This window comes from Eurypyga helias, unplaced genomic scaffold (genome assembly GCF_000690775.1).
Source record: "Eurypyga helias isolate BGI_N326 unplaced genomic scaffold, ASM69077v1 scaffold37549, whole genome shotgun sequence".
In the NCBI taxonomy this organism is placed as follows: Eukaryota; Metazoa; Chordata; class Aves; order Eurypygiformes; family Eurypygidae; genus Eurypyga; species Eurypyga helias.
This window is the reverse complement of record NW_010272068.1, coordinates 1016-24529: the sequence shown is the minus strand read 5'-3', so window position 1 is coordinate 24529 and position 23514 is coordinate 1016. Positions and strand designations below refer to the sequence as shown.

General features: G+C 45.3%; 1 protein-coding gene across 1 annotated transcript; it reads right to left on the bottom strand.

The window, feature by feature from the left end:
- Positions 1–330: 330 nt before the first annotated feature.
- RCOR1 (REST corepressor 1) lies at positions 331–19380 on the bottom strand (the record flags this gene model as incomplete). The annotated part of the gene is made up of 9 exons (XM_010159020.1): positions 331–896; positions 3418–3647; positions 4195–4252; positions 4928–5005; positions 5908–6102; positions 8867–8945; positions 12423–12541; positions 15121–15282; positions 19328–19380. Coding segments are annotated over 9 exons (1004 nt in total), but the record flags the coding sequence as incomplete, so codon positions are not given.
- Positions 19381–23514: the final 4134 nt, after the last annotated feature.

Sequence of the window (23514 nt, the reverse complement as noted above, 5' to 3'; positions counted from 1 at the left end):
CAGAGAAAGTTGTTTTGACTTAATCCCGCAGAGGATCAGGAAAAAAAGTTGTGTAGCGCTCATTGAACAAGTCACAATGCAAATGCTGAATGTCAGGGGTTAAATAGCGTATCGACCAGTTTCAGGTTACGTATTCCCTTTTGCACTAAATAAAAGCCATTAAAATATACAGGAATAAAATGTTCAGTTAGGGAGCTTTCTATAAAGCAAGAACACACAAAGTGGAAAGAATTGCACAAGCCAGAAGTGTAATGGGTTACGTATGCAACCTTGGACTGACCAAACCTTAGAAATAACATTTTCTATCACTTTGCATTACTCAAGATTGCTTGTTAACATGCCCTGTCATTTCAGGACAACCCTGACACTACTGGCATGTGCACAGGCTTCTCCTTTATCGAAAGCTCGCTAGTAATAGTGTCATCGTAAGAATACACAGGAAGCAGAGACCACAAGGCCATGCAGCAATAAATACTTATACCCTACGGACCAAGTATGATAAGAACTCCTAATGTGTAGAGATACTGTGGAGCTGCTAAGGAGCTCCTTGTTTTGCAGGTTGGTCAAAATTTAGACAGGTGTTACTGGTTCTAGAAATCCCCATGCTTAAGCAGGACGTTGATGAAACACAGAGCTGAGCTACCTGGGTGCTTTTGAAAGAAAGTGGAGGCAGGATGGAGGAATGAGGGGAAGATTAAGGCAGATGTAGCACAGGACTGGAAGCGTTTGCCTTTTTTTGGTAATAGCTGCTTGTCCACAGATATGATGCAGATGGCTGTCTTGAGGTTTCCTAATACCTGATATCCTGGATAACACAGTAGTCAACACAAATTGTTCTAGGCTACAGCACCTTCTCACGACGCAGATCAATATCTGACATCAAGAACAGAAGTAGCCTGGAGGGAAGGGGGAGGGGGGAGAAAAAGGAGACGTTTAGTTTAAAAATGAATACACACAGGCTTTCTTGCATCTCCAAATTTCACCCCAAATCCACAGTACTGAAAGCAACAAGACTGACAACCCTGGCACACAGGAGGAATGGCAGCAGCTTCCCCTGTTCTGAGCCATGCCAGGATTTGTTGGGAAGTGTAAACACACAAGAATTAAGACTGAAGTTGAGGCTGCTTCACAATCAGCAGTCTTGCCTCCCCACTTGAAAAGGCAAAAACACCCAAACAAAAACAAACAAAAAAAGGGGGAACTGTGGCCACTTGCTCTGAAAACACACTGATGGGGAAAGCCCAGAGCAGTCAGAGGACTGACAAAGCTTTTCCTAGGCTGGCAGCCAGGCAAGGCAGGGCATGCCATGGCAGAAACACCAGAGGGACTGCAGTGCAAGGCCAGCAAAGTGTTCTCCTGGCTATGGCTGACTGAGTCCAGCTGACCTGACCAGCCGCCTGCGCAAGTGCGCTCGAGAGTGGGCACCAGCTGCATGGGGCTGGGCACCTCAGGAGGGAGCAGGAACCCCCTCCTAGCCCACACAGATCCCTTCGGTGACAATCCCAATGACAGTTCACTGCGCCCCAGAACCGCTCGGGCAGGCACCCAGTCAGCCCTGCGCTTACGTCCCCTCTGAAGGCAGGAGCACCGCACAGGTGGCTAGCCTGAGGCGCAATGGCTGACGCGCACGGAGAGCAAGGTGGCCATTAGATCCTCACTGTGACACCCCTGTGTCCCGTCCTTGTGCATTCTTACAAAGAGCTGCAGGCCTGCTAGTTAAAATCCCCTCCACAGTGCCAGCGCCTCCCTCCTCCCAGCCATGGCCCATTAGTTCCTACTGTCCAGAACAAGCTTCGTCAAGAACCACAAGCCGCACGGGTGCTCGCGTAAGGCATACGTGGCATGCCCCAGCTGGCAGCTCCCTGCCCGGCTCAAGCCCTTACTCTACTGCAGGGCACAGCCAACGGTCTGCCTCTCGCAATAGCTGCCTTTTCTCTAGGCTTTGACACTATTCCCACCAGCCTGTTGGTGTTTTGGTCCCTTTTCCACCACTGGGCTCTCGCTCAGCTCCAGCCTGGGCACTTTCTATTGCTAGTGTGGGGATCATGACTGCTGCCCCACCAGCCATTCCATCAGACCTTGCTATCATACCTCCACTTCCTCCCATTAACTCATCTGGGATCCTCACTGATCCAGTATCCACACACCTGCCCACATCAGCACACTACAGTTCCTGATGTAACCCAACACATCTTCCTACTCCCCGTTTTTGACTGTAACTTTCAGGAGCAAGAGTGCATTTGAAGCCAGGAAGATCTCAGAGAAAAGCTCTGCACTGCCAACAGATACAACTCGACTGGTCACAGGAAGAGACAGTGATACGAGCCACCTGTCCTTCCAATGGGCAGCTATGTTCTAGTACCATTGCTGCTTTGCTCCGCTGCTCAATTCTGGAAGAATAAGAATTTCACCCACACCCTTCTCAGAAGGGTTTTTGTTCATCTGTCATACCTTTGGACCTAGCCCCAACCATCTTTGCTTCACAAATCCTAATAACGTGTTCATCAGTGAAGTTCTGCTCTCTGAATGACTGAACGGCAACGTACAAGTGAGCCAGCCATAATCAGGACAACAAAAATATACAGTACACCGACAAGTCTTTAGTCCATGCGAGACCAAAATTTGCCTTACGCTGTTGACTATGCTTGCATTTAGAAGATAGGGCTTTTGTGCCAAACTGTCTTATAAAATTAGGCCAAAGGGAGCCCTAGATCAGACATTTTTAACATGCAAACCTCTAGCGAGGTTTTCTTTTGCAAAATTGTGTTAATATTCCATTTTTTGTAACTAACTTTCATATTTAAACGCTCTACAGTCTCTTAGTAACTTTAAACACACGTTGTCTTTGGAGAAGTGTTATCTCCGTGAAGCTCCATCAAGGAGAGGCTGTTTGTACAATTTGTCTTCACAGAAGCTGCTGTAAGATCAAGGAAACTTTGTCTCTAGGTAATTCCAGGGTGAAGAGTTTCACACTCTCGTCCTGTTTACAGCCTTCTTCCTTTCCCCCAGGTGAAACCATTCCATCGCCAAAAATGAAAGAGCAAGCTTTGCCTGAAAAGACTGTGTAGTCCCACAAGGCCAAAGCTAGAACAGCTTGGAGAACTGAGTGCAGGGAAAACATCCAAGTGACACGGAGACGTATGGGGTTTTGGCAGCAAGAGCAATTAAAATGTCCATGTGCTGATGAGATACAGGTACTGTCAGAGGGCTGCAAATTCACAGTTCTCTCTCCACTTTCATATGTGTCTGCAATTCCCAATTCCCAAAAATAGTACTGGAATCTGTATACCCAGAGGAACTGAAATATGCTCCGATTGAAGATTGTCAAAAATGGCTTTTTCAAAGAGTATATATAGACATATCTATCTGAACTGAGCTCAGATTGGGAATTTTAGGTGACTCTTAAATTGGATTTACCTCATCTTCCTCTTCGGACATTTTAGTGGAATTATCAGGGGATTTTACGGGTTTCTGGCTGTTGGTTCCATTTGTCTCCTCTTTGCCATGCTCTGCCTCCCACTCCTGTAGAACTTCATCTATGTTGAAACGTCGTCGATAATTTACAAAAAAGTTTTTCACTTGCACCACAGATTTGTTTCCAATCACATCAGAGATTGCCTGAAAGTCTCGTCCATATTTCCTGATAGCTAAAAGCAACACAAAGTAAAGCAATGTGTTATTTCCACAAAGACCACAAAATCAGGCTCAAGTTGCAGCATAAGGATCTGAAGCTAAACTTGAAGTCAAGGTTTCAAGCCTCTCTGATTAATCCAAAGGGGGGTGTGTGTGTAAAAACCTCAAATTGGGCAAGAGACACACTTAAGACTAGAGAAGAGAATAGTGGTGTAGTAAATATGGGCAAAGCCAAATCTAGAAGACGGGTAAATCTGCCTGTACTACTACTACTTGAGACGTTATGCAGGCAAAGAACATAGCAGTGACTCCAGTGGAGTTTCACTTTCTGAAAGTTTGCAAATAACCTCTGCTTGTGCAAACACTCATATGGTGCAATTTATACTGCCCAAGGAGGGGAAGGGCGAGTATTTTTTCCTTTTTCTCAGTGCCATTCTTTGTGTATTAGTACACAGCAGTGTCAAAATCCTTCACTGGTCACTGAAGGAAAACACAGCTCTGAAACGCAGCAGAGTTTTGATTATCACTAACTCAAGTACAAATGGACTTGTAGTACCATACCTTGTACAGCAAGAAGCTGCTCATCAGTGGTCCAACGTGCATTAAATTTCTGTGCGACCTAGACCCAAAAACAGTAGGTAGCCTCATTGATATAAACAAGAACTTGTATCTGAGCTCATTAAATCCTCAGAAACATACAAGGAATTAACTGCTAGTCAAACAATCGTTCCTTGTAGTAGCAGCAATGTTTTCAACATAGAGAACTGCATATGGCATCCATCCAGTCAGCTGTGACATACACTGCACCTGTAAGTCACAGTAATACAAAGGGAATGGTCTGAGCGGATAACCCAGAGCCACACTCTTCCAAAGAACCTACTTGTTTTTATCACAGACACTGTAATGTTGGTCAAATTACTTCCAGCATGAGGTGCCAGAGTTGGAAGGAAAACAGCAAAAGCACCGAGAGCCAAGAGAAAGGTGGGCCATTAACCTCCTTTCCTGCATTTCACAGTATCAGAGCAAAGCAACTACCCCTCTCACACGGGCATATGGATACAACCCTGGCAAAACAGAGTATATCTGGGATACCTGTACTTGGTGCTTAGAAACCACTTTTACATGTTAAACATTGCTCTATCTCCCTTTTCCATTACACAACAGTGAATAGGGTAATGGTCTTGATTCACACTGACAATTAATAGGATATTGGTCCTGGTTTACTGGCAACACAAAACAGCCCTGGTATTAGCATTTATCTCCACAACGAACAAGGGTCAGAAAGTGATCCTACCTCTGGAAGTCTGTATTGTTCTATGCCACCTTCAAGTTTTTCTTTGAGTGCGCTGTTTGTCTGTTTGATATTCTGAATCTGTAAAGAAAGTTTCATCCCATTAACAAGGATTAATAAAAATATTCTCTGAACAAGCCTTCTTCCAGCAGCCCCAGGAGGAACCACACAAGCTCAGCATTCCAGCTTCCCTCGCAACTGCCCTTTTCCAAAATGGAAGTTTGTTATATTGAAATAAGGGGATGCAGGAGCAGCCGGCACAACAGGAGATGCCATTTAATTCATTCTATCCTGTCTGCAAGTTATTTGGAGCAAGAACTGCCCCACCTTCCAGTCTGTATAAAGCCCAGCATAAGAAGAAAGGCCCTGTTCACGGCAAGTAATGAATCAAAGACTGCTAGAGAGCTCCGCTTCTCCCAGAGTGCCAAGAAAAAGGCTTCAGGCCAAAATACCAACTCTATGAAGTTTAATAAAGAGCTTCATCCAGATCTCTGCTTTAAAAACAGTGAAAATGTTCAGATCTAGGAAACTCATGTAGTAAATCTGTCTTTACTAACAGATATTTGAAAAACATTTGTTTAAAAGCCCCGTTCCAAAAGTACCATAGGAAAAAGCAAAGAAAACCAAGTGCTGCAGATGGAAAACAGATACTGCTGAAGCCAGGCATCTGTGGGAAGTTCATAGTTAAAACATAAGGAACCCTGAACTGCAAGAAACACTAAGCGTCAGCAAATGTTCCTTCAGGCCAGTGCTACGGACCTTTTCTTGCTTCAATTTAGTATAAAGTAGGCTGGCCCACAGAACGAAAACATAAGCGACGTAAATGACAGGGCTGCATCCGTTTGTAGCACAAGGCTAGCAGCCCGTCAATTAAGCCACATGATGACACGCATCACCACTGTCGAGCTACAGATTCCTGCGAACTCTGCAGCCCGCGACAGGCGCTACCCCCAACAGTTATTCGGGAACCACCCCATCCATACCTGTCGTTTGATTGAGACTAATTCCATGTCCAGTTGTCTAAGTACTGTAGTAGCAGCTGTCGCGTTGGCGGAAACAGCCTCCACATCTTCTTGGGAAAGGAACATTCCTTTAGGAGGTTTCCTCTTCGCTCTGTTCTTGGCCTGCGTGCTGTGCTTCTCCTTCTTGGCCGGAGGAGCCATTTCACTGAGCGGCACCTGGCAAACAGCAGTCATTTTACAAAACTAGATGATCTTGAAAAGGTCCTTTCCAACCCAAACCATTCTACAAATTTTAGCCGCCCTCAAAGGCTGGCAAAGGAAAAAGGTAGCTTGCAAGAAGGAAGATGCTTTTTGCTTTAAGTGGCATGTCATACAAACACTGTCTTGCACAAATCTCTCTCCTAGGCAGCTTTCAGTGTTTAGAGATACTTGTTACCTTCTCTGCCCAATCTCATTTTGGGAGATCGATGCTCAATTTTCCAGCAATTAAATATTCTGGTTATTTTCAAACACTCTGAAACCTCTCTTCTTGCTTCCATCACCAGGCCTGATCACACAGGTTTAACTGAATGCCAGAAGGAAAAGTGTGGGGTTTGGAGACATGGGAAGAACACAGCTAGAAGAGTTTACAGAGACTTGTTTTTCTGCATGTCAGACAGGAGAAGGAATAAACCAAGTTTATTTAAAGGATAAGGATAAAGGAACGAGGTGACTACAAAGTAATTCTTACATCGTTACGCAGTTTCTTGGAAGCCAAGTCTTCTGGCATAGCACTGATATATCAACTGTTCCATTAAACTGATGTCGTTTTCCCCATAAAGTCTCTTTTGGAAAAGGGAGTATTTCACACACTGATAATTATTTTTATGCCTTTTGTCTAAACCCAAGAGTTAGGCACACACCTCTAACAGGTAGATTAGCTAGGACATTATACAACAGATACTACAGGAGGCATCTGATTCTCTAATACCAAAGCTGTTTCTTCCAGAAGTTTTTTTCAACAAGCAGCTCATACCCAGGATTTATTACCCAGTGGCTGGAACCTGGCCAAGAACACAGCTCAGGAGGGTGACAGGGAGAGAAAAAGCAGAGAGGGGAGGCCACACATGTGAAATCCTCTACTAGATCACTGCCAGCTTTAAACCCATTGGCTTCACTTAGCACTATTGTTTCCCCCCTGATTTGCAGCTGCACATAGCTTCTACTCAGTTTGCTTAATTAGTGAACATTCAAACACTCGCCCTCAAACCCCAGCAAGGCTGAGCACAAAGGCCCACATCAGTGTGATGCTCTGCCTCCCGAAGGTTTATCTACGACCAAGTGAGGTAGGCTCTGCACTCCACTTCAGAAGTAACCACTTTGATAACTGAGCTGGGCAAGTTATTCTATATATGGATAGACACTTCAGATTTATTCACATTTCATCTACACGCAGCATTTCCCAGGACCAAGCAGTAATGCCTCACAAAAGGCTCGGGCTGTAGGTTGACCAACAAGCAACGCCTGCAGTGCAAATATCCCAGAAGCCTCAACACGAAGGAGAAATGAACGCAGTTTCAAACTATTGTTTTACACAGTTCAAAGAATGTGAAGCTCTTGTGTTGTGGAAAAGAAGCCACAGCTCCAGCAGAACCGTTTCTGACAGCTCCAAATGCCTCTAGGCCCCAGTGATATTGCACAGGCTCTGAAAATTTGAATGTCTACCCTATCTTGGAAACTCTTGCCTTCCTGGCCACACACATCTCTCTAGAATTAATCAATTTATGAGAACCAGAGAGAATTAAAATGCAAGGATTTAGCAGTGCTTCTCTGCTTTTTTAGATATTGCCAGTGCTATCCAGCACACCAGTCTTATGAACCCCTTAATACAAATAAGGCTCCACTCCTCAAATTTCACAGTGTAAAAAGAAAAGGCCAAACTATCTCAAGCCACGTAAAAGCAAAGGATGAAATGGGAGTGATTTCCAGGAACAGAGAAGATGTGGAGTAAGCAGCTCTAATCCATGACCTCAATATTATGGAGTCACTATCTGAGGAAACCTGAACGGTTGCACTAACACTGAAAGTACTGAAAAAAGGAAAGGGAAGATTCTTCCTCCAATGATCCCCAAAAGAGGAAGCAGATGAGAGACTTCAGATACTCTGAGAAATCCCAGTATTACTCTGCAAGTCATACAGTAGCCAACATGTCTCAAAGCTGGAAAAACCATCTCTGTGGGGCTGGGACAGGGAGGTTCTTTATGGTAAGGGTACTGGGCTAGTGGTACATCACCACCCATGCATATCTGACCACGTCATTAAGAGAAACACAGTGAACAGGATACCTGCTCTCTCTCTGAGGGCATCTTCAATCAGGCCCAGGCTTGGATATCAAAAAATCAAACAAAGTCTGAACCGCCTATGCAGGTTGTCAGCTTCGTTTCACCTACTAGTATGCTCCCTGTCCAGAAGAGCTCCCACAAGGAGCCCGCCACTGCACCGACAGCCAGAGCGCGCACGCTCCCCGAGTTCTGGGGATCTCTGTCAGCGCGCAATGGCCTGTGTGAGTGTGACAGCCTCCTCCCAGGCAAGGCTTTCTCCAAGAATGTCTTGATGGTAGCCATCCGCCAGCTGCTCGCGTTTGGCCTTACAAGAGAGCACCACCCGGGGACCCAAGTGCTTCTACTCCATCTCCACGCAGTCAGGTTGACTTAGACCATCACTAAAGGTGGTTCGAGCTAACACAGCCAACCTTGAATCAAAGACTAGAAACATTCACATAGTACATTATCAGGGGATAGCGAAGTCTTAGATTTTCCCAGCTCCATCAATAACTTATTTGTCTATACTTGGCTTGATCTAAGAATAACTGAGGACAATTCTTCTTTTCTTGTATGACAACTACACAAGGCACAAATAAAGAAAATCAGACACAGCTTCTACACAAACTAGCTAGTAAGTAAATACTTTCATTTGTACAGTAGTAAGAAAAGAATTGTACCTCCTTCTTGCTCTCCTTGTTTTGTTCAACTTCCATATCAAGAGGGTTATTTCCATTTGTCTCCTCCATTTCATCCTCACTGGAAGACAAAAGCACACGGTACTGCATTAGTTTGTGAGGCTCTTTTTCGACACACAACATGCTAAAAGAAATGCACAGATGCAATAGCAAGTCCAACAGCTTTACTTAGTTTTATTCCCAGGGTGGTTTTTTGGGAATTTTTTTTTTTTTTAGGGTGTTGGGGTGGGGTTTTTTGTTTGTTTCGGGGTCTTTGTTTATTTGGTTTAAATCAAGGTTTTTTTAAGCATAACAATACTGGGAACCATGACTTGTAAAGAAAGATTTCTCAGTAGTGTACTTAGGCAAAATAAGTCTGCTTAGATGAAGGCAAAATACATTTAACTGATTACATGTTATCTTTTAAAGAACATGGGACATGGATAATTTTAACTTTGGGCAAACCAAGACAGAAACAAAGACTTAGAATTACAGCAAGTAGCTAAAACACAGATTTAATCCAAATCCTTAACATTCAGCAAAACAGACATGCACAAGATGAACTCCCTCAATAACAAGCATAAAAAATGTTTGGGTTTGGTTTTGTTTGGGGTTTTGGGGTTTTTTTCCCCCCCAGTGACAGCCTCACATTTCATTCTCCCCTGGAAAAGAGGTTATCAGTTACAGAATAATAATAGGCATGAAACTGGGGCCATATTGAAAGTGACCTTGGCACACCTGGCCAGTTTGGCTTCATTGGAATTTTAATCAGACATTAAATCAAATACATTTTCACCATTTAGAATTTTTGTACTGTACACAACTAAAGTTAATTGCACCATTTGGGATGATGCCCAGAAACAGAAGAAATAAGCTGACCTAATCAAAGTGTCTTTTTTCCCCCCTTTTTGAAAAAAAACAAACACCAACCTATTTTGTCATGTCAAACTTTATCGCCTGGAAGGAACGGCTGGTGAAGGTATGTCACAGCGCTGGCAGGGCTGTGAAGAGAAACCCCAGCAGCAGTTGTGGGGTGCAGGAGCCAGCTGGGGTGCCTTCACCCAGGAGTGGGAGACAGTGGGCACGGCGGGTGCTAACGAGCACGGCTGTGACACCAGCGCTCGCTGTCTGCTGCAGCAACGTCCTGTGCAGACACAGCCTAAGGTGGTTTGAGCTGGCAGCCATCTCCACAACAGCAGTCACTCATACAAGCCATTCCTACTCTCCTGAGCTGCCTGGCTGATGAGCTGGTTCAGAAGATAGTTTGTGTAAACACAATTCCAGGGAATAAACCCCCTCCCAGAGCTGCCTGCATACACAAAGCCCCTTATGTACAACAAAGAACAGCTACTGGTCCCAAATGCACTGGGAGCTATTTTGGTGACTATCTGAGGGGTTGGGGAATTTCCCTGCCCAGCCACAGAACAGATAGCCGTATTCTAGTGAGACACCTCAGACTGACAATCCCACCTCTCAAAGAGATTTCTTGTGTTCTCACCTAGGTTCAGATTTCAGCCTTCCCACAAAGGCCAAACCCCCACGGGCTTCACTGTGGTTGTGGTTTGCTCTCCTATTCCAGCAAGTTCCCTAGACATGAGCTGGATCAAAACCCACCCACTCATTTCTGCAGTTTTAGACACTGGTCCCTGTTAACTGAAGAGCACTTCTGCAGTTCTGCCAGCACCCAGTGGTAGAGTACGACCTCCAAATCCGGGCACCCCAAACCCACCCAGCTTTGCTCCACACCCCAAATGGCTGCACTGACAAATCCTTGGGGGTGTAGGGTTTGACTATTTTACATAACGGATGGGTAGAAAGGAAATCAAATATCAAGCTGATGGCCTGGTGCTTAGCTTGCTGCAGATGTAAACAAAATTACACATTTCCAATCCAGCTGCCTTCCTCAAAGGTTACAATATTACACCACATGGCAGCCCATACAATTGTTTCCCAATCACCAGCTGGTCTGAGGTGCTGCTTTTCCCACCAAACAGGCAATAGGTACCAGAGAGGTGTATTTCCAAATGGCAGTAATTTCATTTTTGAGCACAGAACAAAAGTTAGAGAGGTAGCATTAAAAGACCCTAAACTACATAGTCCAAGACAAACACATATGTCTTGTAAGAGGTTTTTTCCCTCCCCTCTCACAAGGAAAATTTAAACAAAAAAGCACAATGGGGAGAAGAAAAATCAAGACAGCCTTTGCAGCGAAAGTAAAAGAAGAGAATGCAAAAAAGAGACTCCGGTCAGAGAAAGCCAACCAAACACCATACAAGTTGGCTGGTAGTATTCTCCCTGGCCCTGCCTGTTAGGCAAGCATTGTTGATCTAGGGGAGAGATGGGAGAGGTTGAGTGAGTCATTGGTGTAGGACAGCTCAACCCTGGAAACACATTTCTTCCCCCTTTCCAAACAGGGCTTGCTCATATGCATTGGAGCCAGCTCCCTGGGAAGTGCTAGAGCAGCAACTCCTTTGAGGGAAAAGCTTTTGCAGAGTTTTGCCTAGTTACGTGAGGAGCCTTCCAAAGGCAGGCCCATCTCCAGTTTGGTCTGCAAAGACACCAGCTGCATTTCAGAGCAGGTTGAGAAGGCACCTCCGTCAAGCAGATGGAGCTGCTGCTGTTCAGAAGGCTTTTCCCCCCCCCACGCATACCTGTGGCATTTCTGAGGCTGCATCAGCTCCAGAACTAGGCGGCAGCTCTACCTATAAGGTACTCCTAGCAATACGCACAAGGCCACTGGCTGACCCACCTTCAAGGGCTTGCACGGGCATCCAGGAGGGTGAACTTGCAGACGAAGATGCACCAGCAGGAGTCAAGCTCATCCCCTGAAGCTCAGTGGGTCCCAAACACCACCACCCTCACCCAAATCCTAAACACACCCAGCACCCCTTGGGACATCTCTGCCAGAGAGCTCATCCTGAGATCTCCTGTGCTACCCTCTTCTCAGCCATTCAAACACAGCCTTAACTTCATCTTCCTCAGGGAACAGAGCTTGGCCTGACAGCCTTTTAACAGTTTCCTAAGGAAAGGCAGGGGAAGGGTCTGTGTGTGCATATGCAGGGGCTGAGGGGTGCTGCACTGGAGCCTGCCCCCCATCAGGTGGCCTGTTCTCACTCTACTGAGCATCACATGGAGGAAATAAAGGTAGATTTCTAGCTCTTTCAGTACTTTCTTTTACTGTCCTGCTTATCAGCTTTTCTGGCTCTGCTGACAACAGTGCCAATCAGCTTGTTAATAGTTCTAATGTCATTTTCTCCACCCTCAAGCAGTATCAGAGGAAGAGCTTCTAGAGCGATGGGACAGTGACCACTGCAATAGGAGGCAATCAGGAACTGCAGTGTTGAAAAAGGGAGCACACCTAATTGTTGACAGATTCCCTTTGGTTTTAAGCAAAGCAAAACATGCACAGCAGGGAAGAGGGTTGGGGAAAGAAGGTGTGGTACCAGGAAACATTTTGGGGAAAATCCTATATCAAGTTTCTTACAAACTAACAGGAATCTGAGATGGTCTAAAGAAATAAGTGTGCATCAATACACAGCCTTTCTGCTTGCAAACCTACCTTTCCTCACGTTCCCTTTTTTGTTTACGAGCATGACGGTCCATCACGCTAGTTTTAGTCCTTGTCTTCTTCCAGGAGTAGTAAAATTTCACCAGGCTGGCTATTGATTTGTCGGGAAGCTGTAAATTAAACATGCATCCTTTTATATGCTTGTATGTAAAGTATCCCCAGGAGCTCACATACAATCAATCTGTTTTTGTCAAGGAACATCTGATCTCTGTGTTGGGTTCTCTCAAGGGCAGTTCCACAGCCTTTCCAAAAACGATCTATGGGGGAGCGTTTTGGGTTAGTACCTACTATTTAGGACATCGAAACCCCTAAAGAGCATCTTGGCAAGCCTCCAATCACCAGCCAGGTAGCTGGATTCCCTTCAGAATGGAGGAACATAGCAAGAGCAAATCCAAAATAAGGCTTTGAAACCGAGATAACAGTTTTAAAAGCAAACAGACACGTGTAAGCAACCGCAGGAACTGCTGAATTGCAGGCTACATCCCAAGCATATCTTTAATGTTTGATTAAAAAGGCGAATTTATTCACACCATTCACATGAAGTCTATTCAAAGGTCTCAACAAAAGAGGTTTTCAAAAGGTGAAATGTTACTGTATGGCAAACTGAGGATACAGGAAAACACGAGTCAATTATTTTTTTGTGTCCTCTTACACTAATGTCATTGCCCTGTAGCAACGAATGAAATCTGCCTCCAAAAAGCATAAAACTACATTAAGATTTATGCTCTACTACCGAGGTACTCTGCATGGATGTTCTGACACAGGACTTCTGCAAGGTAAAAGTCCAGGCTTCCTTACTGAATATAACACGGTTAGGGTAAGTGTCTGATTCAGCTTAGAGGGCAGGATGGGTGGGGAGGAAAACTGTGAGCAAGAGCCAGACCTCTTTTATCCAGGTACTGCAGTTTAAGTCTTCACTTGAGATAAGCCACTGGAGGTTGACTTTGGGTCCTAATAACAAATCTACCACCCTGGCCCACAGCTACACACGGCATGAATCCCTCTGTGCTGGCAAAGCACAGGTGCTCTGTCCATGTGCTGCCAATAGCCATGCAGCAGGCTGGTACACTGGAATCAAGAGTTCCACAGAACCAACTCCGGGACAAGGCTTTTCGTGACAAACATCCACTTGGCTACAGACACATGCTAAGAGTGCCAAAATATCACAACAAGGTCCGGTAAATAACCTAACTCCCTTCTCATTCTCTTGATGATTTTTTCTCCTCAGTTCCAGGCTGGTGCCAAAGGGACAGCATGTATAAACTAACAACTGATGTGCTCCCGAGCCATTGATTCCTGTCCTTTGCTAAACACAAAGCTTTGTGCCATTTAATTCCTTTCATGCAGGATGGCTTTTCTGGGAGCAACAATAAAAAAAAATATCCTTACGTAGGGAACAGTGCATGAGCTTGGCATCCCTATGTTGGCATGCACTTCACTCAGGGACACAGTCATGCTTCTGCACATAAATCGAAAAGCAAATGTCTTGCTTTGGTGTTCAACCAAGCAACAGAACAGGCTTTATGTTGTCTTTTTTCCCCTCAGGACATTCCTGTCTCCATTTTTTCCCCCTCTATGTAAGAGCAGAGGAATAAAGAAGACAACAGCTTCACCCTTCAAGAGCCCACAACTCTCCAGACTGCCTGTACCAGCTGTCCACAGTATGTGCAAGCCCCACCATCTGACCCAAGGGAATGGGAGACCCTAGGATTTCAAGAACTATTGGAAACGAACACCAGTGAAGGAACATTCAAGGAGGACATCAGGAGAATGAGCCTTTTCCTGCTACCCCTTTGAAAAAGGGACCTGGCAGTTTTCCTTCATACTCAGGAGGCAAGTCGCCTTTTGCTTTTCAGCATAATCGGCAACCCAGACCCTCACACGTGCTTTAAAGAGGCTAAGAGACTGCAACAGCCTAGGCTCACTTCAAAGCATCATAACCAACGTAACTGGGTCCTGCCAGAACACTCAAGAGGCACTTTACTGAAGGAGAGCAAAGAACAAAGTCTGGTTCCCACTCAGGTGATGAACCACTTGAAGAGACTCTCAAGATAAAATTAATAAACAGTGTTTATATCCCATCCTCTCCCTTTTTCCAAAGAAAATGACACACCCCCCAGCAGTTCCTTTTCAGGCAGAAACCTACCCTTGAAGTTTTCAATCACAATTTAAAAAAGTATCACTACCAACCAAAAGCAAAAGGAGTGAACCCTTGCAACGATGTACAAACCTCCACCATAGCATCTACTGACAGTCCCAGATCACATTAAGCCCAGACTTCATAGTCAAATAAAACAAATTCCTAAAAAGCAGGCTGTAAGCAAGGAAATCAACTTTGCACAGAGATGATCTTTACTCTCTGCGTGGGTGGGCACGTATGTACAGACCATGCCTGAACTCCAGCCGAGACAAACACTACCGTAGCACGCAGGGGACTGAAGACTGTAATTTCCAACAAAAAAATCCTGCACAGAGTTTATCCTGAACAGTAGAGCACTTGAGGAAAACACTTCTACAGAGACTCCGGAAGAAATGTTGTTGCTTTCTATTCATGGTTAATATTTTTCCTCTAACATCCCCTTTGGCCCGTCCTCTCCCAAGAGCATTAGACAGGAATTCAGCACTGTCAGCACTGAGGACGACAGTCCAACCACCTGTTCTGCTTTCACATTCCTCTGACACCACTTACCATCTGCTGGATCCTGTGAAAGGTTTTCCCATGGAAACTGAAGGCCTGTTCAAACAAGACCTTGTCTTCCACAGTCCACTCATCTGGGAATGGAGTGAAGTTTGGCAGATCTGCCAAAGACTTCTCAATGTTGTGCTTGTGCCAAAACAGCATCCCAAGGGCCTAGAAATAACAAGGACACCAAAGGGACAATTGTCATCACAAGAAACATTATTATATGCATGCAAAGGGAGAGTGGCAGCATTTTTCTCAGGCAATACATCAGACATAACTTTAAATCTCAGCTACACCAGGCACTTCTCTGTGTGCAAGAAAGCTGGAATCTGACCTCCACCCGATGGGTTTTGTAGACCAACTTAAAATTTAACCAAACCACACAGGTAGTAATGTAATGACAGAGTAGAAACAGAAAGGAGAAGAAAATTGAAGAAATTACTCGAAATTTCTAGATCATGGTATGCACAGAAAAGCTAAGCAAGGACTTGGCAAGGCTACCTAAAAACCACGCTGGACTAAAGCATGCTTCTTGCCAGTGCTAAACTTGGTCATTTTTCATGCAATTAGGAAGATGGTTTAGTTGACTGGGGGATTTTACGGCTGTTTATGGGTCTGTTTTTGATGGGGGAAATGGGATGAGGACAGAACTGGAAGAAGGAAAAGCAGAGAGCATGCACAACCCTGACTTGCTGCTAAGATGTCCCTGGCCCAAAGGAGGAACAGATCTCACTCATTTTGGGGCTGGTCATCTGTTCCCTGCAGAGACACCCCCTTTCACCATCACAATCCCCAGTTCTCAGTTCCACAGATGAAGTGCACACGCTGCGCTTCGCCACCTGCAAACCGTCCGCCTCCCACCGCGTGAGACACTCGCTCCCAGCCACCCCTCTCCCAGGGGTCCGCGGCCCCTGCGCGCTATGACACATCACTACATCTGGCACGTCAGCAACCACCGCAAGTCATTTTGGGAAGGCCTGACTCTGCAGAGCTAGAAACCAGCCTTTCGCAATGGTTGTGAAATGAAAACAATCCCCAACATGCTGAGTAAAACATCAGAGTAACCTGCTCATCGTATGCAAACTCAGCTCAGGTTTCGCAGCCACAGCTACCCTCATCTAGTAGTTTTGTGCTGGCCGCTCAGAGCTACACAATCTCTCCAAACCTGGGGTTTCCCCATTATGCTTTGCTATGCAAAAATCAGTTCCTTTATGGGATCTCGCTCCCCTGAGAATCGGCAGAGTGTATGCATATAAGTGTTAGTGCTATCCAAGATCTTATCCTGACCTTACTGGCATCTCGGTGCTGCCCAGCCACCCATCTCCTCCCTTCTGCCACCATGCAGAACAAGTAGTAGTCTTGGCTGCAGCAGTCGCTCAGTATGTCACAGGAGCCACACAGCCACTTATCTCCATCCCCTCTGGCAAGCATGGGGCCAAAGAAAATATTCTGCAGTCATGATGGACCGATCTTGCACTCCCCTCCCACTCCTTTCAGCTTCAGATATGAGGTGTACTAATATACCCATGAAAAAGCAAGGGAAAAACAAGGAGGGAGACATTCTGGGAGGGCAGGATAGCATTCGATACCACGAAGGTACTAGCAAGGTGCTGCTAACACAAAGCAAAAGGTAAACAAAAAGGTTTTCCTTATGGACTTAACAGGAGAGCAGTATTCCTCTTCCACCCCATGCTGCCCTAGGAGAACTCTGCACTCATACACAGGCAAGTACACACTTTTTCCAGTCTCCTTTGTCCCTGGGAGTCTGATGCAGGCTGGCAGGAGAGCACAGCTAACAGCCAGACTTGCTGTAGTGCTCCCAAAAGCCCATGACTACTACAGCTCAGCACAACCACCTACCACGGTTTGCCAACACCAGCTGAAGTGGGCTTGCCCTGCCAGAGCTCACCCGCCTGCCAGAGCTTACCCTTTGCCTGCCCTTGCACTGGCAACGCTGCGGGGACTCCCGCCAGCACAGCCTTGCTCCTCGAGCCACCACCCCCAGCAGCAGAGCCAGCAACAGGGCATTCGGCCTCAGGAAAGGGGAGACAAAAGACAGATACTAGAGCAGTGTGTGGCACAGAGGCGGCCAGCTGGACGGGAAAGCTGCTGGGCAGAGGAGTGCTCTGAGTGCTCTGCTCCTCCAGCAGACTGGCAAGTCTTTGTCTGCAAAGGTAGGGTTTGGGCAGGGGGCAGATGGAAGAAGAATGGGAATCTCTGTGCGATGAATGCCAGCCAAGCCACCCACACAGAGGTTCAAAGAGACCGGCTGCTGGGGGAAATGCACGTGTGGAAAAGGGGAGCCTCGGCCAGCAAAGCCCAGAGACGGTGACCAAATGCTGAAGTGTGCTCTGACTGGCTTCCAGGGACGCCATCTCAGCTTGTCCATAATTACCCCTCCAACAGCAATTCTGATGATAGCTGCTGAAGACAGAGTGTCCCCTGGTGACACAGCAAATCATCCAAATTTGAAAGCCTTGACACTTGTCCCTATAATACAAAGGGAGTATGTGACTTCCAGAGTAACACAAGATAGACCCTCTGCAGTTATTTCCAGGAAGTGCCTAGTGTAGCTGTCTAGGAAATCCCAAAGGACCTGGGAAACACGTTTAACACCAGAGTACTATGCGAGAATGCTAGGGAATGAATGAGAAAAATTTAGATGGAGGGACATTTTTACAAGTTGCTCAGACACCTCACATCCTGGTGTGGTGAGTCCCATAACCTCTAGTTCTGTACAGAGAGGGGGAGAAAAATGGGGAGAAAGACATCAAGTAATGAGCAGGAGGTCTGAATTTCTAAGGTTAAAAATGAATGCAAATCTCAGTGAGCCATATTTACATGGGTTTTAAAAAGTTTTGAGAAAACACACCAAAAAAACAACCCCAGTATTTTTTAAAAATAGCAAGCTTCATTTTGATCAGCCTTCTGGATCAATCTATATTCTCCAAAAAACACTTCTCCACTAAAATAATGACACCCATTTTTATTACCCTGAGACCATCTCTCTTGGCAAATATTACCCACAATATCCAATACTAGGATATACCTATCTCTAATGAAGTAAGCTACCATCCTTATTTTCATTTAAGTTCACAGCCTTTTGGTGCCTTTGTGTTCCTTTTATTGCTGTTTTCTGCTCTTAGAAACTCTAATTATCAAGCCTTATCATTCCTGGTTTTGCTGGAAATTTGCTGATTATCTCAACTTCAAAAGTTCTTGTTCCACGAGAAGTCTTTCTGAGCACAAGTATCAAACACTGCAAGTCTGACTCAAAGATGACAGCAGAGTCATTTAAGTAGAAACTCTTGCCCATCCAAATCATTGTGCTCTGTGTTCAGACAAAGGCCATGAGCAATTCCATAAACTTTCAAGTATTCACAGAACCCCTTTGTAGGGACAGTACATAATGTGACAATACAAATCATAAGATTCCATGCCTTCCCTTTCCGGGCAAATATCAGTGCATAAGAAAACTCTACAGAAAAGTTTCCCAGACATAGATCTGCTTATCTCCCCAGATGAGTGTTGAAATCAATGTTAGTTAACACAGGGAAGATTAGTACACAATCCTACACCACAGGGAATGAAGGAGAGGTCTGCTCCTCAGATCAGGATCTCCATCCCCAGGCTAAAGGCACTGGCTAGCCTCAGGGACAGCTGCTGAAGCCGTCCACTGCTACTGTGCCAACATCTGAGGTGCTTATTTGTCAAACACAAGGTTATTTACAGCACAGTTTTAAGGTAAAAAAAACATGGATATTGGTTTGCCTCAAAAGCATATAATGGTTCAATAGCTCATTAATAACTACCAAGAAATCCATGAAGCAGAGATGGAGCAGTGAACTGGAAACTGCAATGCAATCAGGCAACTGTCCAAAGACAAACCAGATTTCTAAATGTTGTTTAGGGGTTCTGAAAGGGTTTGAGGTAGTCACCATAGGAAGCATAATACTAATGGCCAAACTCCGTTAGAAATTACAGTAGTTTTGGTATTTTTTCAACTCTGGATGTAAATCTAGGGGCGAACTCCATATCCCCAGAGCATAGGTTGCTATTAGGAACAGTTTTAGGAGAAGTAGGAGAGTAGGAGTAAGAGGAGAAAAAACAGATGGTACAGAAGGGAAGAAGCAGTTCTAGTTAGTCACTTTAAGCCATGTTTTAATACCTGTTGAAAAAGATTTTAAAATAAAAGTATTCCAAGGGTTGTTACCTGTTCCATGTTGTATCCATGCTTCTCTTTAGCAATGGCAATATATTCGTCCACTGAAAAACAAAGACAAGGCATAAGAGCATTTCATATAATGATCTTATCTCCCCTTCCCAGTCTAAAACCTAGCTCTGCAGCTTTGACTTCAGGCATGGTCATTGCATCCTCCACAGAGAACTCGCACAAAAATAGCTGCTGTTTCCAACAGTTTGGGAACAGAAGGAAAACAAATGAAAACCAGTCACCAGACAAACTACTACATATTTTCCTTAACAAGCCTAAATGATGCATGACATCCAAACCAGTTCCAATACTTCTGAATCAGCATATAATATTTCAGAACTTGTTTACCAAAACTATAGACATGACTGCCTCAGCTACTTCTTATTTTGTTTTGGTTTTTTGAAACCCCCAAAGCAGTTCTTTTCTTAAGAACAAAAACCCCCAAACACAATCCATACATTCCAATACTACCAGGCTCCTAGTCTTGCACAACTGCTGCAGAGCGCTTGGCAAATTTTTCAGCCCTTATGCCTCAGCAGTTTTCATCTTGGACCAAACCCCACCTCAATGTATTATTAGGCCCCCATGAGCTTTTAACCTTTACAATGTGAAGATGCCCTGAGGAGTTACATTTTCTACAGATGGGACTAAAACCCAAATGTCTTTTTCAGTACAAGTGACTGAGCTTACATTATATCCAACAGCACCCATTTGAGAGGGCTGGATCAAAGTCAGTATCAGTGGTGGTGTTCTGAAGTCCATGCCCTGTGCTTGTCATTATTAAACACACTGTTTAATAACATAAAAACTGAAATAACACCCTTAGAAAAAAAAATTAAAAGGTGAGACTCCTACTTTACCTGATGGCGTGAAAGATGCTGAAAGCACTGGCACTTGCTCCTGTGTGATCTACTCTAGGTGATCCTGCTCTGGCAAGGGGGTTGGACTAGATGGTCTCTAGAGGTCACTTCCAACCTCTACCACTCTGTGAATCTGTGTGAATCTGTTGTCTGCAGGATCCCCAAAATGCTCATACCCTGAAAAACTCTGAACCCTGAAAAACTCTGAATACACACAGCCAGAATTCTCATTCTACCAATTTTGGACTTCAAGTCACTTAGCAAAGAACTCAAAAATCATTCCCCTCCCTGCAGATACCCGAGGGATGCAAGCAAATTCCTGTGCTGAGCACCCAACTCATGGAGAGCATGCCCAGCACTCCCATAAGGAAACTGTTCTGTATGCACTGTGGCCAAGGATGCCACGTTTCCCAGGGTCTGGGCCTCATGATTAACTTCCACCCTCAAGTATGCTTCTCTCCCTTGTGCTTCTCTCCCACGGTTTCTGCCTTCATGGACTCTCACACTCAGAGACATCTCTGGTGTCTAACAGCATGGCATTTCCTAAAGCCTTTCCTTCAAGCTAGGACAATTCTCAATTCTTCTAAGCAAACTAAGCAATGACCTCAAAAGGTATTGAGAAAACAGAGGACGGATCAGAAACTGCACAGCAGGAGAGCACCAGCCCATTATTTTCAGCTTGTCATCAATACAAAGAAATTAAATCTAGGTACTTGAAGTAGACATCCCATCTTACTAGACAAGATGACATGTGATATTAATGCTGGCCATTAATTTGGAATGGAGATGCAGTAGTTAATTTTCACAAAAAGGTGTTGCAAAAAAAGGGCTTTGTTAAATGCCACGGAAACGTCCATGGGCGTATTAATACCATCACAGGTTGTGGCAGGAGAAGAACATGCAGTAAATAGACGCACAGTTCCACGTTAGCAAAGATACTTCGTGAGGTTCTTGCTCTTCGCAGCTCCACCTGCACACAGTGAAGACTCCCAAGTGGCTGACGAACTTTTGTTGGACCATGTTCTGGTTAACATTCAGTAAACGTTTTATGAGCCCTTTGGGGAAAGGTGTAGCCTCAACCATCCATTCGCACCCTTGCAGCACAAAGGCATCTGCCTTCTCCAAGTCAATAAGCTGTTTCTAAGGATAATGCTGAACTGGGATGAAAACTAACCCTTCTTGCAAACCACCTTTTCTAGCACAAGGCAAACATAGCAAAATCGTTGCACTGACAGTGGAGGTGGGGAGACACAGTGATAGAAATGTCTTGGGCTGAAATCCTTGCACTGCCTAATAGAACACCCTGAGGGTTACCAAAGGGTAGGGACCTCGGAAAATCAGCTTTGCCGTGGACAATAGCAACTCGCAAAACCACACCCCGAGGGGGAGAACATGATCTAGGAGGACCACACAGGGGAAATGGGGACAAAGAAGGGCACTGTCCCTTCCCTCCACAGGGAGGGAACATCAGTAGGATGCGAGCAGAAGAGCTACTTCAGAGGCTTTCAGGCTTTATAACCAAACCAAAACCAAAGGCTGCCAGGAAACCCTAAGTGCAGCATTCCCCTGTACTTCCACTAAATGTTCTCAGCTTCCTTAAGACTGGTATTGCACATGCAGCATTATATATTTTGTCTAAGGGGGAGGGGAAGGAGTTGAATTCTCTTAAGTCCAAGGCTGAATTAAGCTCCTGAATGCTAAGTACTGCTGCATTAACTACCTCGCTTTCACTGTAGAAAGATCTATAGTTCCCGATTTGACTTCAGCATCTTATCCTTGAAGAGGAGAGATGAGGTTGTTCTCCTTTCCAGTGTGTTACCCTTCTTATGCCAGATGCCATAAGCAATGAAAACATACTTCCTCCCCCCTGCTCCCTACCCCCCCAAAAAAATCATTACAGCATTTTCTGTCCGAACTGAGCAAGAACATTAGCAAAGTCATCTGCCCCCCATAATCAACAGGATTTCTCTTGAATTAAGTCAATACACCAGAGTCAAGGAGTAGACAACAACTGATGGGACACCATGAAAGGAGGGCAGGCTGCTTTTCTTGCCACGGTAGGGTCCGTAACACCTCAGTGTTACACCTCAGATACAGTAGAGGAAGGGAAAAATAAGAAAAAGAGGCAAGAAGGCAGTAAACTGACCATGAGCACACAGCAATGCTCTTTCTATACGCTGGAAGGGTGTTTGTGGTTGAAGGAAGGACAAGGACTACACAATCATACTCTACTCTTGGCTTGTTCCCTGCCTGCTTACTGACAATCCAGCCCATTCTGCTTGTAATTTCTTGGCTAATTGCAGGCTCGCTGGCTTTGCTGCTTGCACCATCTGAGAGGTATGGCAGTCCCTTGAGCATTCCTTCCAACTACTTTTTCTTTACCATCCCTCTCCATATGAAGTAAGCAAGAAAGAGCATGGCACCAGCTGAGTCACAGGATCCCTTTAGTCTCCCATACCAGTAGAGCCTGGAATTGCCACGAGCTTAATACTTCACATGCCACACCAGATAAGTAAGTGCCCTCTTCCATCTCTGCCTTCCCCACGCACCTCTAGCAAGCCCAGGGCAGCAGGCACGTGAAATTCTGCTCCGCTGCATTTCAGTGGCACTCAGTCACGCTCAGTGTGTAACCCAACAATCTGTTTAGACATTGGAGTTCAGAGCCAGAGGAGCCCCAGGCACAGCCCTGCTTACAGCAGAGAGACAGTTTGCCAGCACAGCTTTTAGCTGCTTTCCAGAAAAGAATAAACAAGAGTAGCAAAGCAATCCCATCCCATGTCCCCCAGCATAAACTACACCACCATGCACTCTTTCTACCAGCATAACTTTTCCCCAAACATGGCAGACAATAGCATCCTCTCCTTCCATCCAAGTCATTTATGCCGGAAAGATGTTTCAGCGCAGACTAGGCCAAAAAGACAATACTACTTGAATAGAGACAGTAGTGTGACACAGGAGATACATTGCTCCTGTGAAGGCTCTTGTTGCTACTAGAAACCAGATGGGGGGAGGGACAGAAGAATCAAACTCTTATTTCTTTACCTATTTGGCTACATCTGTACTCTTGCAGGCATTTCAGCTGTGGGGGAGTGAGCAAGACCCCTCTGTCTGCCCCAAGCTCAAAATGGAGTGAGCAATGGCCCCAACAGCCCCTTCCTACAACCCATCACGCTCAGGAAGGCGGAAGCAGCACAAAAGGTGGGGATGCAAAGGGAAGAGAGCCAGCCCCACATACACATTGCTACCAGCAAAGAGGAGCACAGAGTGTTCATATACTAGAAAACACCTCTTCCTGATACAAGAAGCGAGGTCTACAATAAGATGACC